Here is a 17,320-nt window from a genome sequence, read left to right as displayed (position 1 = left end):
TCCCTTCTAGACCCTTCACAGTCTGGCTTCCGCCCCCTACATTCGACTGAAACTGCACTCAGCAAAGTTGCCAATGACCTTCTGACAGCAAAACGTAATGGTGACCACTCTCTGCTCATTCTTCTTGACCTATCTGCAGCTTTCGATACTGTTGACCACCATCTCCTACTCTCTAGGCTCCAGTCACTAGACATTAAGGACACTGCTCTCTCCTGGCTCTCTTCCTATCTCTCTGACCGCTCCTTCAGTGTTTTGTTCTCTGGCTCCACTTCATCTCCTCTTCCTCTTGCTGTTGGGGTACCTCAGGGCTCAGTCCTTGGCCCCCTTCTCTTCTCTCTCTACACAGCCCCAATTGGACAGACCATCAGCAGATTTGGCTTTCAGTAGCATCTTTATGCTGATGACACACAACTATACACGTCATTCCCCGACCTTACCCCCTCTGTACTACAGAACGCCAGTGACTGTCTGTCCGCAGTCTCCAATATCATGTCCACTATCTATCTGAAACTCAACCTCTCCAAAACTGAACTACTTCTGCTCCCACCATCTACTAACCTCCCTAAATCGGACATTTCCCTCTCCGTGGGTGGTACCACAATAACACCCCGGCAGCAGGCGCGCTGTCTAGGCGTTATGTTTGACACCAATCTCTCCTTCACATCCCATATACAATCTCTTGCCCACTCTTGCCGCTTACACCTAAAGAACAGCTCTAGAATCCGCCTTTTTCTCACCATGGAAACAACAAAAACCCTCACTGTAGCATTGATCCACTCCCGCTTGGATTACTGCAACGCTCTATTAATTGGCCTCCCTGTCACTCGACTATCCCCTCTCCAGTCCATACTTAATGCAGCAGCCAGGGTAGTCCATCTGGCTAATTGGTACTCGGATGTGGCCTCTCTTCGTCAGTCATTACACTGGCTGCCCATTCATTATAGGATCCAATTCAAAGTACTTGTTCTCACCCACAAAGCTCTCCACGGTGCGGCACCCCCCTACATCTCCTCCCTCATTTCTGTCTATCGGCCTAGCCGATCGCTGCGCTCTGCAAACGACTTTCGACTAACCTCTGCACTAATCCGTACCTCCCACTCCCGACTCCAAGACTTCTCCCGTGCTGCTCCTATCCTCTGGAATGCTCTACCCCAAGAAATTAGGACTAACCACAATTTGCATAGTTTTAGGCGCTCCCTCAAAACACATTTGTTCAGAGTGGCTTATCAAGTTCACTAATCAAAGTCATTCTATGTGTAAGTGTGTGTGTGTGTAGCCCATTCACTATCTCCATCCATCCTTCACTTCCTCAAGATGGCTGGACCTTCATTGTAAATATACAATTGTAAATATACACCTGTACTTTGTATCTCCCTCACCTCATTGTAGATTGTAAGCTCTCACGAGCAGGGTCATCTTATTTCGTCTTATTTTGCTTTAATTATTGTATTGTTAACGTTGTTACTTATGGCTTGTGTTTTGAAACTGTTAAACTGTAAAGCGCTGCGGAATATGTTGGCGCTATATAAAGATTATTATTATTAATATGGCAAAGCAAGTCATCTGACAAATGCCTGTACTGTGGTCAAATGCAGCCTGTGCGGGGAAGTAGGACATGTAGCTGCAGACTGCCAAATTATAAGGTGCAACCTGTGAAGGAAGATTGGCCACCCTTAGAAGGAGTGTCCAGATTTGCAAGGACTTTCCTGATGAGAATTTGGTGGTAGAGGCAGAGGCTCAGGAAGAGGAGCTAGTAATGTCAGGGGAGATACTCTCTAAATCACAAATTCACCAGGAGTCAGACCATGTAACAAAAGAGCAGCAGGGGGCCTAGGGGTGTATGGAGGTCATCCCTGAAGGCCAGCAGCCACAGGAAGCCTGTGCATCTGTTTATCCATTACTACATGATAATTGTAACATCAAGCAGACCAAAAGGAGGAAAAAAAAACACGTCCTCCCGAAAACCCGAGGAATGATATGACAGTGACCAAAATGCCAGAATAAAAACTCCGCAGCGGTGTTTGTGTGATGGTCGTGTCTAACAAATATGAAGTTCTGTCTGAGTCAGATGGAAAGTTTGAAGAAGAACTGAAAAGAATAGAAGCAGAATGTGACAGGGATATAGAGGACCATCCACCTACAAAGCGGAAGCCCTTAATTAGGCCAGGTTCATACTGCGTTAAAGCAGTCCGTTCAACGCATAGCTTTGACGGACTGCGTTAACGCTATAGCATAACGATCACGTTAGCGCAGATGCTTCATCTGCGCTAGCGGTGACGGACCCTTGGACGCTGCAGACCGCGTCCGAAAGTCCATCACAGAAAGAAGGCACATCGCTAGCGCATGCCGATTATGGCATACGTTGACGATGCGCCCGATAATGGCAACGTTAACGCATTGCGTTACATCATGTAATGCCGCGGTGTAACGAAATCCATTAAACGGACTGCCTGAACGCAGTATGAACCCAGCCTTACCCATAGACACTAATGTAGCATCAGACATGGAGACCTGTATTGGACAGAACAATTCTGAATTATGATGATGGGTTCTACTTCTCTGCTCCTCTTATGTATTATTATGGCAGGGTTTTCTTTAAAAATTACATCAACTAATGTAAACAGCATTAAGAGCAATGGACTTGAGCCAATTGTAATGTAACAATATATTTTTATTGGACTTGTAAAACGTACTGGTTGCTTTAATAAAAAAATTGCCTCCTATGTACAAGAATATAACTACTATAAGAGTGTGTGCACACGTTGCGGATTCTGCTGCTGAATTTTCCACGCGGATTTGACTGAATCCGCAGGTAAATCCACAGGTCAAAAGACCTGTGGTTTATCTGCGGATTAGCCTGCGGGTTGACAACTGCCATGGAGCAGGTGCCAAACTGCTGTGGAATCCACACAAAGGATTGACATGCTGCGGATTTGAAACATAGATTAAAAGGGTACTGTACAACGCAGCAGAATCCACAACGTGTGCACACACCCTAATACTGCTCCTATGTACAAGAATATAACTATTATATTACTGCTCCCTATGTACAAGAATATAACTACTATAATACTGCCCCTATGTACAAGAATATAACTACTATAATACTGCCCCTATGTACAAGAATATAACTACTATAATACTGCCCGTATGTACAAGAATATAACTACTATAATACTGCTCCTATGTACAAGAATATAACTACTATAATACTGCTTCTATATACAAGAATATAACTACTATAATACTGCTCCTATGTACAAGAATATAACTACTATAATACTGCCCCTATGTACAAGAATATAACTACTATAATACTGCCCGTATGTACAAGAATATAACTACTATAATACTGCTCCTATGTACAAGAATATAACTACTATAATACTGCCCCTATGTACAAGAATATAACTACTATAATACTGCCCGTATGTACAAGAATATAACTACTATAATACTGCTCCTATGTACAAGAATATAACTACTATAATACTGCCCCTATGTACAAGAATATAACTACTATAATACTGCCCCTATGTACAAGAATATAACTACTATAATACTGCCCGTATGTACAAGAATATAACTACTATAATACTGCCCCTATGTACAAGAATATAACTACTATAATACTGCCCCTATGTACAAGAATATAACTACTATAATACTGCCCGTATGTACAAGAATATAACTACTATAATACTGCTCCTATGTACAAGAATATAACTACTATAATACTGCCCCTATGTACAAGAATATACTATAATACTGCTCCTATGTACAAGAATATAACTACAATAATACTGCCCCTATGTACAAGAATATAACTACTATAATACTGCCCGTATGTACAAGAATATAACTACTATTATACTGTTCTTAACTACTATAATACTGCCCCTGTGTACAAGAATATAACTACTATAATACTGCTCCTATGTACAAGAATATACTATAATACTGCTCCTATGTACAAGAATATAACTACTATAATACTGCCCCCTACGTACAAGAATATAACTACAATAATACTGCCCCTATGGATGTGAACAGGGTAGAGGAGTCTTTGTAGCAGACTGGGTTGCTCACGTGCTCACACAGGAGACAGATGATGTGTGGTCAGTACGTACCTTGGTGGCGGCCCCTGGTTTGGCGGCACAGTGAGGAAAGAGAACGTTATTGAACATACAGTAGACAGTGTTAATCACATCACATGGAGCAGTGTCAGTGTTCGGTATGTCACCCTCATTGTAATATCTATACTATATTCCTGTGATTTATCTCACAGTCTCGTCGGTCGTCACATAATTAATCATTCCGATCAATAGTTGCAGCTCCTAATAGTAGACACAACAGACACTGGGATGTTTTCCTGCACACACGTGAGGACCTCAGGCAGAGGCTGCACCTCGGGAATCTACGAGAATCTTCCCAACCCCTTAACCCCCGGAGCTTTTTTCAGTTTTGCGTTTTTGTTTTTTGCTCCCCTCATTCCCAGAGCCATAACTTTTTTATTTTTCCGTCAATATGGCCATGTGAGGGCTTATTTTTTTGTGGCATGAGTTGTACTTTTAAACGACACCATTGGTTTTACCATGTCGTATACTAGAAAATGGGGTAAAAAATTCAAAGTGCGGTGAAATTGCAAAAAAAGTGCAATCCCACACTAGCCTTTTACTAGGTTCACTAAATGCTAAAACTGACCTGCCATTATGATTCTCCAGGTCATTACGAGTTCATAGACACCAATATGTTTAGGTTCTTTTTTATCTAATTGGTGAAAAAAATTCCAAACTTTGCTTAAAAAAAAAAAAAAATATTGCATAATTTTCCGATAACCGTAGCATCTCCATTTTAGTGATCTTGGGTTGGGTGAGGGCTTATTTTTTTCATGTCGGGCTGACGTTTTTCATAATGGTGCAGATACGATCTTTTGATTGCCCATTATTGCATTTTAATGCAACTTTGCAGCCACCAAAAAAACGTAACTCTGGCGTTTTGACTTTTTTCTCGCTACGCTGTTCAGCGATCGGGTTAATCCTTTTTTTTTTATTTATAGATCAGGCGATTCTGAACGTGGTGATACCAAATATGTGGATGTTTGATTTTATTTTTATTTTGAATGTGGCGAAAGGGGGGTAATTTGAACTTTTATATTTTTTAATATTTTTAAACACTTTTTTTACTTTTAGCATGCTGCATAGAGGCAATGTTCAGATTGCCTCTAGGTAGAATTGCTCACTTGCTATGAGCGCCGACCACCGGGTGGCGCTCATAGCAATCCGGCACTGACAACCATAAAGGTCTTCAAGAGACCTCCGGGTGTCATGCCGACACACCAGTGACCCACGATCACGTGACGCGGGTCACCGGTGTGCGTATTACTGTCGGGATTGCCGGAAGTGCTTGTTAAATGCCGCTGTCAGAGTTTGACAGCAGCATTTAACTGGTTAATAGCCACGGGTTGATTGTGATTCCACCCACAGCTATTGCGGGCACATGTAAGCTATTCAAAACAGCTGACATGTCCCAGGAAAGATGTGAGCTCACAGGAGGTAGTCCGACATCGGTGTAAATATACGCCCGATGTCGGAAAGGGGTTTTAAGGACGCATCCAATTGTTGTTTTTGCACCGATTTAGTTTCCCTCCTGTTTTCGCACGTGTTTACCATATGGATTCAATCATTTGATGCTTTCACAGGTCGCTCTATCACAGACGCAGTGAGAAAATTACGACTGGCATGTAAGTAGTTAACTAACAGTGATCAGAGCTGCTCTAATCACTGTGGATAGAGACAGGAGCCGGCTGTACAGCACTCACGGTACGTGCACTTTGTGGAGAAGGAAGGAGAGAAAGGGTCAGTTATGTTTGATGTAAGCTAAGCTTAAAGGTGATGTCCACCATAACAAAGCAGGATGACGCTCGGCCATGTCCTTCAGTCCTATAATAGTAATTTCACACCGGGGCTATATAAGATTCATACTTTCCGTCATTCCGAAATTTTTCAGCAGGCTCATTATCATCAGAGGCAGAATTACAATGACTGGTAAGATCTCTATACACCACTGATAATTCATGATCTATCACTCACAATACAATAGGTGATAGGTCACCTCTTCCTCCTCCTGTATAATGAATGATAACCCATGATCACCCCTCACTCCTTGGTCCCCCTCCAAACTCCTCATTCCCTTTCCAGAACCCTCAGTCCCCCTCCAGACCACTCGGTCCCCTCAGTCCCCTTCCAGACCTCTCAGTCCCCCTCATTCCCTTTCCAGACCCCTCAGTCCTCCTCCAGACACCTCAGTCCCCCTGGTTCCCTCTCCAGACCCCTCGGTCCTCATGTGATCGGCTCCCGCTCTTCTCCATGTAGCAGTGCTTACTCTGATGGTTCCTCTGTGTATTTCTTCAGACTCTGCATCATGGTCTCCTCGCTCAGCTCCACCGTCTCTGGGGGGACGCGCAGCAGCCAGGACACATGGGAGATTAGTACTCTGCTTCGGGCGTCGTAGTACCCTGTACACACAAAGAGACGTGTCACAAGCTGAGAAATAGGACAGGTATTTATCCAGCACTAGAGATGGGCGAACGCTAACAATAAAGTTGAACATCCGTACTGAACACATACTGTTCGGGCACGGACACCGAACATGGACTTCTCCAGGCTAACACCGCTTCTGATCGGCGGTGAAATCATCCCCGCCAGTCAGAGAGCTGCTATTCGGACGTATAAATCTTAGCTCCGGTTACTGGTTTCAGCTGATGGGACAACTGCTCCCATCAACCGACACCTGCTGCCGCTAATAACAGCGAGAGCAGGAGCGGCGGATGGGAGTATTCGTCAGCCGCTCCTGAGCTGTAAATAAATAATTAAAAATAAAACAGCGTGGGTTCCCATTGTATTTTTGATTGCCAGCCAGGCAAAACTCACAGCTGTGGCTGCAAACCTCAGCTGTCAGCTTCAGCAAGGCTAGTTATCAAGAATAGAGTGGTCCCCACACCATATTTTTTAATTATTTAAATATATAATTTTAAAAAATGGTGTGGGGCCCTCCATTTTTGACAACCAGCCTTGCTAAAGCAGACAGCTGGGGGCTGGTATTCTCAGGCTGGCTGACAATACAAAGGTGACATCAACCCCACAAATATGAACCCCACTTGTGACCACTAAAAGGGCAAGTGGGAAAAGCCAGGTAAAGCCCCAGAATTGGCGCATCTAATAGAGGGGCTGCTATTTTTAGGCTGGGGGGGCCCCAATATCCATGGCCATCAGCTGTCTGCTTTAGCAAGGCTGGTTGTGAAAAATTGGGGGACCCTACGCTGTTTTTTAAATTATTTATTTAAATGATTAAAAAATACAGGGTGGTGACCCCTCTATTCTTGATAACTAGCCTTACTGAAGCTGACAGCTGAGGGCTGCAGCCCCCAGCTGTGAGTTTTGCCTGGCTGGTTATCAAAAATACAGAGGAACCCACGCCTGTTTTTTTTTAAATTATTTATTTACAGCGCAGGAGCTGCTGATGAATACTCCCTGCTTTCGCTGTTATTAGTGGCAGCAGGTGTCGGATGATGGGAGCAGTTATCCCATCAGCTGACAACAGTGACCGGAGGTAAGTTTTATACCTCAGGTCACACCTAAGCGCTCACGCTGTCTTTTGACAGCATGGGAACCACGGCTCTCTGACCGGTGGGGATGATTTTACTGCCGATCAAAAGATGTCATGCACTTGACAGCGTGGCAAAACACTGGATGTTCGGTCCTCCCATTCAAGTGAATGAGGTCTGGGTCCGGGTACTGATCTGGTACCCGAACCCGAACTTGTTGTAACTGTTAGGCCGAACCCGCCAGACCCGAACATCCAGGGGTCTGCTTATCTCTATCCAGCACTTTTCCTCCTGTGTGCACTGTAGGAAGGATTAACCCTCTGTGAATATCAGACAGAATCAGCATTAGGACAGGACCCTCCGTTTTTTTTATCCCAGTGCATTGTGGGGGCTCAGCAGACGCACCCGGGCTCATGCACACAGTATGCACGTTTGTGATTCACTTACTTTCAGTCACATGACATGGCATGTGACGGCTTGTGTGCAAAGCACAAAAACATGAAGTTAATTGACTGTCCGCCCGCAGGGGAAATATGGGGCAGTCGTGGCAGTGAGCACATGGATATCTTGTGACTTTGCAATCTGCAGCCACGTAGACTTCCAAGGCCGAACAACCCAGTAAATTACTCTCTCTGGGGCAACTGGTGTCTTGTTTTCAGGGGGCCGCACCATTACGGCTCGGTGACATCAGCTGCTGCTCAGAGGCTCGGCTGTAACAATGACAACATACGGACACAGATGAATATGAGGTGAAGGAAACATCCAGAACTCACCGTCCCGCAGGCAGAAAGACACCAGGTCCTGAAATAAAGAGATACGAGGTCAGCACAATGGAGCAACATCAGGGAAATGGCCACATCTCACGAGGAATCTTTTAATATCCCACTGGGTGACCACCACAGAGGCCGTCAGGAGGTCGTCAGTCAGTGAGGTACAAGGCCTGACCTATTAGGAGATTCTGCACCTTCACTGAGAGACACAACCCTGGACCTCAATTTGTCATGTCAGCTGTCATAGCTAAAAGGTTCATGCACCTAAAATATCCTGAGGGTCCCAACTTATATACGATCGCTGGGACCCCAACAGTTAGGTATCTCGCTCATACACAGGTATCAGGCGGTCCGGACAAAATCCGTGGATCTGTGAGACTTTAATCTGCTGTACATAGAGCCCTCCAGGTTCTGCTCATATCACAGAATGTGAATACATTATATGCAAGAGACAGAAATGTAACTAGAGCTGAATCCAGCAGATGTGAAATGTCATGGCGGAAGGTGTCATTGTATCTAATTATCACCATACAGTAAACCACAACAAATAGCGAACACCAGTATACCAAGCGGTGACAGCCGGCCGTGTACCCCACTGTATGGGTATAGACAGCATGTGTACACTGAGAATTACTGCCGATATATACCCCAAGTGAGGTGTGCAGAGCCAAAGCCAACTGCTAGCCTTTCTATGACCCATGAGAAGCTGCGCACTGAGCCGATAACCGCGCCACAATGTATCAGAGCAGAGCTGGACTGAGGTCACTGACCCAGTGTGGTCAATGAGACCCGCTGTCAAACCCCTTTGTCCTCTCCATACTCTTCTCTCCTCCTCACGTAGACCCCTACGCCCTCCTCCTCCAGAACGCTCAGCCTTCATCCTCCAGAACACTCAACCCTCATCCTCCAGAACGCTTTGCCCTCATCCTCCAAAACGCTCTATCCTCTGCCTCCAAGCTTTTCCACCCTCCTCCTCCAGACCACTTTATCCTCCACCACCAGACTTCATCCTCCTCGAGACACTACTGTCCTGTTCCAGGCCCCTCCATCCTCCTCCAGACCACTATATCCTCCTCCTGATCCCTCTGTCCTCGTCTTCCTGACACCTCCTTCCTTCTCTTCCTGACCCCACAGTCCTCCTCCTCCAGACCCCATTCATGTTCCTCATCCAGAACCCTATGCCCTCCTCCTCCTGATCCCTTCATCCTTATCCTCTTGACCATACTGTCCTCCTCCTCAGGATCCCTACGTCCTTCTCTTCCTGTCCCCTCCATTGTTCTCATCCTGACCACACGGTCCTCCTCCAGACCCCTTCATTGTCATCCTCCTCCAGATACCACTGTTCTCCTACAGACCCTTCTGTCCTCCTCCTCCTCCAGACCTGTGTCCTCTTCCAGATTCCTCTGTCCCTTCCAATGGGAAGAGTCAGGAGACACCAGACAGGGCGGTATGTTGGGTTGACATATACCTAACGTGTATGGGGGTCTTTACAAACCCTCCATAACAGCATGCACAGGTTCTAAAAGTGATGTGGAATTAAAACAGAAAATGTAAAAGAAAGTCACAGACCGTTTTTAATAAAGGGGTTGTTCAGAACGCCGGACCCCCTCACCAATCACTCCTTGCCAGCTCCAGCAGCCGTATGTAAAGAGGGTCTGATGCTGAAACAGTGAGCTGAGCTGCAGCCCCCGAGAGCGGCCAATACACACCCAGCCGCCAGAGTCCAAATGATAGGTCGGCAATATCATACTCCTGGACAACCCCTTTAAGCATTATGACCATGTTCCCGCACCAGGGAAAGACCACTGCTGGTTACCTGAGTGATTATGGTTGGGTTGGTCCTCAGGACCGAATCTTCCAGGAGGACGTGAGTAAACGTGTCCGTCCCTTCCACGCCCAGACCGCTGGCAAACGCCTCCATGGCGGCAATGACTGAAGGGCTGAGGTCCAACCACTGCACCAGATCCTCCACAAACTTCCTGCAGAACTCCCTGGAAAGAAGAGAAAACAGCACATTCTGAACGCGGGGGCCGCGCCGTAATGGGGAGAATCCCCCCGGAAATATTGCAGCAGTTACCTCTGTCCTTTCTCCGGGTACAGCTGAGCCAGCGAAAGACCGCACAGCCCAGCATAGGCGAAGCGCGACGGTTCACTCAGCGACCGCCCCAGCGGCACCACTCTGCCATCCGACTCGTCCTGCATGACCGTCGTCACCGCCGCCAGCTCGCCTGCAAATAAAGAAAACATTATTAAGAAAACGTCCAAAGAAAAGACAATCCGCAAAATGGAAAATGATTCAAAGCAATGAGGATGCAGTATAATTCAGAAATACTGTGAGTCTCTATGCTTTGCATTGCAGCCCTGATCCAATGGTGCACCGTTATGAACAAGGACTTTGCTCGCTGCTGTTTAACCCCTTAAGTGTCCCTGTCTATCACTGACATCAGGATGAACGTGGTGCAAACCCGTTTTGCCATCTGTTTGGCAACCATCACCCCCTTATCGCTGCCATCTTGGTCCTCTGTGGGCTTCATATACTGTGAAGTAGATGTAATGCCGTATGTAGCACAAGCCATCAATCACTGGGTGAAATTTCCTTGAGGAATTAAAAAACAAGTAAGCCATAAGAAAAGTTTAAAAAAAAAAATATCAAAAAAATAAAAAGTTTGGGACCCCCATATTCGGTATCGTCACATGTGAAAAAGTCCTATTATTTCACGTTAGGGAAATATCATAAAGTAAAATAAATACAAAATACATGTACAAATTTACACAATACCATGGATGGAAAAACAAGAAAAGAAAGCCATGAGTCTCAGAAAATGGAGGCTTTGGTTCTGATTTTTTTTTTAATCTCTAAAAAAAACTAAAATAAGTTTGGAATCACAGCGATAGTTGAGAATCAAGCTCCTGGGTCATTTTTACTGCATAATGATGAAAACCCAAAAAACAATTGAGGAATAGCATTTTTATTTTTACTCTTTCACCGCATTTTAATTTTTTTCTGTACATTATACAGTAACATGATTGGTGACACTCGGCCAGAAAACAGAGGAGTTGTCAGCTGTGCGAGCAGAGAGTGTAAAACTACAACTCCCAGCATGGTGTGAGCGGTCAGGGAGTGCTGGGACTTGTAGTTCTGTCTGCTCTGTACTGATATACATAGGTCACAGAAGGTCAGGGAGTGCTGGGACTTGTAGTTCTGTCCGCTCTGTACTGTTATACATAGGAAGTGCTGGGACTTGTAGTTCTGTCCGCTCTGTACTGATATACATAGGTCACAGAAGGTCAGGGAGTGCTGGGACTTGTAGTTCTGTCCGCTCTGTACTGTAATACATAGGAAGTGTGGGGATTTATAGTTCTGTCTACTCTGCACTGTTATACATAGGTCACAGAAGGTCAGGGAGTACTGGGACTTGTAGTTCTGTCTACTCAGCACTGTTATACATAGGTCACAGGCGGTGGTCAGCGAGTACTGGGACTTGTAGTTCTGTCCGCTCTGCACTGTTATACATTGGTCACAGAAGGTCAGGGAGTACTGGGACTTGTAGTTCTGTCTACTCAGCACTGTTATACATAGGTCACAGGCGGTGGTCAGCGAGTACTGGGACTTGTAGTTCTGTCCGCTCTGCACTGTTATACATTGGTCACAGAAGGTCAGGGAGTACTGGGACTTGTAGTTCTGCCTACTCAGCACTGTTATACATAGGTCACAGGCGGTGGTCAGGGAGTACTGGGACTTGTAGTTCTGTCCGCTCTGCACTGTTATACATTGGTCACAGAAGGTCAGGGAGTACTGGGACTTGTAGTTCTGTCCGCTCTGTACTGTAATATATAGGAAGTGCTGGGACTTATAGTTCTGTCTACTCTGCACTGTTATATATAGGTCACAGAAGGTCAGGGAGTGCTGGGACTTATAGTTCTGTCTACTCTGCACTGTTATACATAGGTCACAGAAGGTCAGGGAGTACTGGGACTTGTAGTTCTGTCCGCTATGTGCTGATATACATTGGTCACAGAGGGTCAGGGAGTACTGGGACTTGTAGTTCTGTCTACTCAGCACTGTTATACATAGGTCACAAGCAGTCAGGGAGTACTGGGACTTGTAGTTCTGTCTACTCAGCACTGTTATACATAGGTCACAGGCGGTCAGGGAGTACTGGGACTTGTAGTTCTGCCTACTCAGCACTGTTATACATAGGTCACAGGCGGTGGTCAGGGAGTACTGGGACTTGTAGTTCTGTCCGCTCTGCACTGTTATACATTGGTCACAGAAGGTCAGGGAGTACTGGGACTTGTAGTTCTGTCCGCTCTGTACTGTAATATATAGGAAGTGCTGGGACTTATAGTTCTGTCTACTCTGCACTGTTATACATAGGTCACAGAAGGTCAGGGAGTGCTGGGACTTATAGTTCTGTCTACTCTGCACTGTTATACATAGGTCACAGAAGGTCAGGGAGTACTGGGACTTGTAGTTCTGTCCGCTATGTGCTGATATACATTGGTCACAGAGGGTCAGGGAGTACTGGGACTTGTAGTTCTGTCTACTCAGCACTGTTATACATAGGTCACAGGCAGTCAGGGAGTACTGGGACTTGTAGTTCTGTCTACTCAGCACTGTTATACATAGGTCACAGGCGGTCAGGGAGTACTGGGACTTGTAGTTTGTCTACTCAGCACTGTTATACATAGGTCACAGGCGGTCAGGGAGTGCTGGGACTTGTAGTTTGTCTACTCAGCACTGTTATACATAGGTCACAGGCGGTCAGGGAGTGCTGGGACTTGTAGTTCTGTCCGCTCTGCACTGTTATACATAGGTCACAGGCGGTCAGGGAGTACTGGGACTTGTAGTTTGTCTACTCAGCACTGTTATACATAGGTCACAGGCGGTCAGGGAGTACTGGGACTTGTAGTTTGTCTACTCAGCACTGTTATACATAGGTCACAGGCGGTCAGGGAGTACTGGGACTTGTAGTTTGTCTACTCAGCACTGTTATACATAGGTCACAGGCGGTCAGGGAGTGCTGGGACTTGTAGTTCTGTCCGCTCTGCACTGTTATACATAGGGTCACAGGAGGTCAGTGCATGTTGAGACGTGTAGTTCTACCTAAGCGCTGCAGTGAGTGTCTGTGTCCAGATGAGGGAGGATCCTGCCCTGTAAATAAAGCTTACATATATATGACTCCCTCTCCACCCACCACATTATAATTAGAATACACCTTAGATCGTCAATTCCTGAACACAAACGTACTACTATCCCCATCATTCTCACCTGAGCCCCCTCAGTGGCAGTCCCGGCGACCTATCTCACACCAGAGCTAGGCCTCATCTAACGATTTAGCGTAATACTCTGGGAATATCGACTTTACGCAGTTGGCGTAAATTGAATACACGCTTCTGTGACGTTCATTGCGTATGTACCGCTAATTTGTAGAATAGGCTGGTACGTACGTTGCGCTGGTTCGTAGAATTGATGCTACGTACATTGCGCACTGAGCTGGCAGCGGACTTTGAGCCCCGGGCACTGGGTTGCTATGGAGACCGGCGACTTCCGGCCTGGTTCCGGGGCATCTATTGTCCTTTCAGGTGGCATCTGTTCCTTGTAGTGTTGGCACAATAAACCACTTACATCATCAGGGCCTGCGGCCAGGGGCACCTAGTATATATGTTCCCAGGAAAGCTGGGTGACACAATTATAGAGCTATGGCTGTTATAACCTGCTATACATGACCCTGACTGGTGACTCCACCTGTGCTGCAGTAATAGCTGAGCGGAACTGCAGAATCGGGCGGATTTGCTATTCAGCAGTCTGGGAAAGCTGGGCCGCAGCCACATCGGCAATGATATCGGTCATCATCACTCAGCTTTCTTAGGCTGAGTGCAGACGGACTTTTAGGCCATGTGCACACGATGCAGATTTGCAGCGTTTCCGCAGCGGATTTTACCGCGCAGAAACGCTGCATATCCGCATTGTGATGTACAGTACCTTTAAAATGAATGAAAAAAAAAACCGCTGTGCAGACGCTGCGGATTTTTCCGCGCGGTTTTCCTGCGGTACAAAATCCGCAGCATGTTACTTTTGTGCGGTTTTCTATCTCCCCTGTCACCAAATCCGCAGGGGGAAGACCGCAATGGAAAACCGCACAAAAACCGCATGAAAACCGCGTGAAAAATGGAAGAAATCCGCAGGAAAAGTGCAGGTCATTTGACCTGCGGTTTTCTTCCATTCTGCACGGAAAAATCCGCAGGGCTCAAAACTCCGTCTGCACTCAGCCTTAGCCCTGCGGATTTTTCCGCGCTGAATGGAAGAAATCTGCAGGTCAAATGACCTGTATTTTTCCTGCGGATTTCTTCCATTTTTCATGCGGTTTTATTGCGGTTTTCCACTGCGGTTTTTCCCCTGCAGATTTGGTGACAGGGGAGGTGGAAAACCACACAAAAGAAGTGACATGCTGCGGATTTTGTACCGCAGGAAAACCGCGCGGAAAAATCCGCAGCATCTGCACAGCAGATTTTTTTTCATTGATTTTAAGGCTGTGTGCACCCGCAGCAGTTTTTGCTGCGGTGTACAGTACCATGATTCCCTATGGGAATCAAAAACCGCAGTACAGACGGTGCGGAATTTTCTGCGCAGATTATCTGCGGTTTTCAATCCGCAGAAAGAATTGACATGTCAATTCTTTCTGCGGATTCTCCTGCGGTTTGCCATCTCCTCCATTGAGGAGATGAAAAACCGCAGGGCAAAACCGCAGAGCAATCCGCAGGTAAAACCGCAGGTCTTTTGACCTGCGGTTTCACCTGCGGATTTTACAAAATCCACGCGGATGAATCCGCACCTAATCCGCAGCGTGTGCACACAGCCTCAGGCTACTGTACATCACAATGCGGACATGCAACGTTTCTGTGTGGTAAAATCCGCTGCGGATCCGCTGCAAATCTGCATCGTGTGCACACAGCCTTAGGCTGTGTGCCCACGTTGCGGTTTTTTAAGCGTTTTTGAAGCGTTTGTGCCGGATCAGACGTGTCAGAAATGGTTAAAAGAAGCTTCCCTTTAAATTTAATGCATTTTTGGCTTTCTGTGCCAATGCATGCGTTTTTTTCCGCTCAGAAAACGCTTAGCGGCTAAAAACGCAGCATGCTCATTATTTTCCGCATAGCTGAGCGTTTTTAGCTGTTTCCAACGTTCCCAGAGAACGCACGGAAAAACGCATCACAAACGCGCGGTTTTTGTGCAAAAATAGCGGAAATAAAACACGCGTTTTCTGGGAAGGAGTCCGGTTTTCTGAGCGTTTAAAAACGCTAACGTGGGCACGTAGCCTAAGGGTCAGAATGGCTGGACACCATCTCTTAGATGTGCAATGCTTCTCAGACAGTCCGCAAAGCAACGGTAAAATGTCACTGTCATTGGAAATAGCAAGTAGTGATGGGCGCACCACTGGATGTTCGGGTCCTGCTGAACAGTTACAAAAAGTTCAGATACCAAAACAGTACCCGGACCGCATTGGGGCCCGAACATCCAGAGTTTTCCATGCTGTCATATGCGTCAGAGAGCTGCGGTTCCCACGCTGTCAAAAGACAGTGAGAGCACAGCTGTGATCAGAGGTATAAAGCTTACCTCCGATCACTGGTGTCAGCTGATGGGACTACTGCTCCCATCATCCGACACCTGCAGCCGCTAATTACAGTGAGAGCAGGAGTGGGAGTATTCATCAGCCGCCTGTGCTGTAAATATATAATGAAAGAAAAAACCCGGTGTGGGTCTCCCCCTATTTTTGATAACCAGCCAGGCAGAACTCACAGCTGGGGGCTGCAACCCTCAGCTGTCAGCATCAGCAAGGCTAGTTATTTAGAATAGAGGGATCCCCACGCCGTATTTTTAAATTATTTACATAAATAATTTTTTTTTTAAAAAAACTACGCGGGGTGCCCCCCATTTTTGACAACCAGCCTTGGTAAAGCAGACAGCTGGAGACTGGTATTCTCAGGCTGGTAAGCGTCCATGGATATTGCCCCCCCCACAAACCTAACAGTAGCAGCATGAGAACCGCGGCTCTCTAGCCCGTGGTAATGATTTTACAGCTGATTAGAAGCACTGTTTATGACGCTGTCATGCACATGACATCACGACAAAGACCAGGAGTTCAGGGGGGGGGGGAGGAACCGAACAGTAGCACAGACTTCCTGGTGAGGTCCATGTTCGGTGTCTGTGCCCAAACAGTAGGTGTTCAGCTTTACTGTTTGGGTTTGCCCATCTCTATCAGCAAGTAGTTCAACCCCTACGCTTTCTCTTTTTTTCCTTCTTTGAGCCATGACCTTTGATTTCTCCATCCCTGTGGCCATACGTGGACTTGTTTTGAATGACGCCGTTCATTTTACCATAAAATGCTGTGAAATGGTGAAAAAAAACAAAATAATTCCAACATTATTTTGGGGTTTCGTTTTTATGTCGTCCATACGAGCCGGTAATGTTATTCTTCGGGACAGAACAATTATGGCCACACCAAACTTGAGAGTTTTTAGAGGTTTTAAAATAATCACAAATTTGTAAAAAAAAAAAAAAAAATCCATTCTGTCGCCATTCTCTGAGAACCGTTGCATACTTTTACTTTGATCTTCGGGTGACAGATGACTGATTTTTTTTTTTTAGTACAGAACTGACTTTCTTTTTTATACACAATATTCTGGGGTCCATGTGGTGTTTTGATCACTCTTTAATGCTTTTTTATGTTTCAATTGAATTGGACTGTTTATCTACTATGCTTATTTTTCTTTTAGATTTATTTTTATTATTCAAACATTTTTTTTTCTCTTCCGCTAATAATGAGGGCAATCTGACCTGTTTCTCCGGGCCCGAGGCTGCGGGGGGCCCCTGGCCAAATTGCCCTCATGTGCGGCGGGCAGGGAGCGATCCCAGCAGCTCCGCTGCCTACAAGAGAAAATAGCA

General features: G+C 46.0%; 1 protein-coding gene across 4 annotated transcripts in view; it reads right to left on the bottom strand.

The window, feature by feature from the left end:
- The window catches only part of TMCO4 (transmembrane and coiled-coil domains 4), a 93,718-nt gene extending 79,932 nt beyond the window's left edge, over window positions 1-13,786 (bottom strand). For all 4 annotated transcript variants that reach the window (XM_073570382.1, XM_073570380.1, XM_073570383.1 and 1 more), the window contains exons 1-5: window positions 13,649-13,786; window positions 10,454-10,604; window positions 10,193-10,367; window positions 8,380-8,407; window positions 6,385-6,517 (exon numbers count right to left, since the gene is read on the bottom strand). In XM_073570382.1, coding sequence (XP_073426483.1) covers window positions 6,385-6,517; window positions 8,380-8,407; window positions 10,193-10,367; window positions 10,454-10,578 — 461 coding nt within the window. In that variant the 5' untranslated portion in view covers window positions 10,579-10,604; window positions 13,649-13,786. The remainder of the gene's footprint in view (window positions 1-6,384; window positions 6,518-8,379; window positions 8,408-10,192; window positions 10,368-10,453; window positions 10,605-13,648) is intronic.
- Window positions 13,787-17,320: the final 3,534 nt, after the last annotated feature.

This window comes from Dendrobates tinctorius, unplaced genomic scaffold, assembly GCF_039654945.1.
Source record: "Dendrobates tinctorius isolate UK_male_01 unplaced genomic scaffold, ASM3965494v1 ptg000028l, whole genome shotgun sequence".
NCBI lineage: Eukaryota > Metazoa > Chordata > Amphibia > Anura > Dendrobatidae > Dendrobates > Dendrobates tinctorius.
The sequence above is the reverse complement of the archived record's forward strand: the minus strand, read 5'-3'. Positions and strand labels throughout refer to the sequence as shown.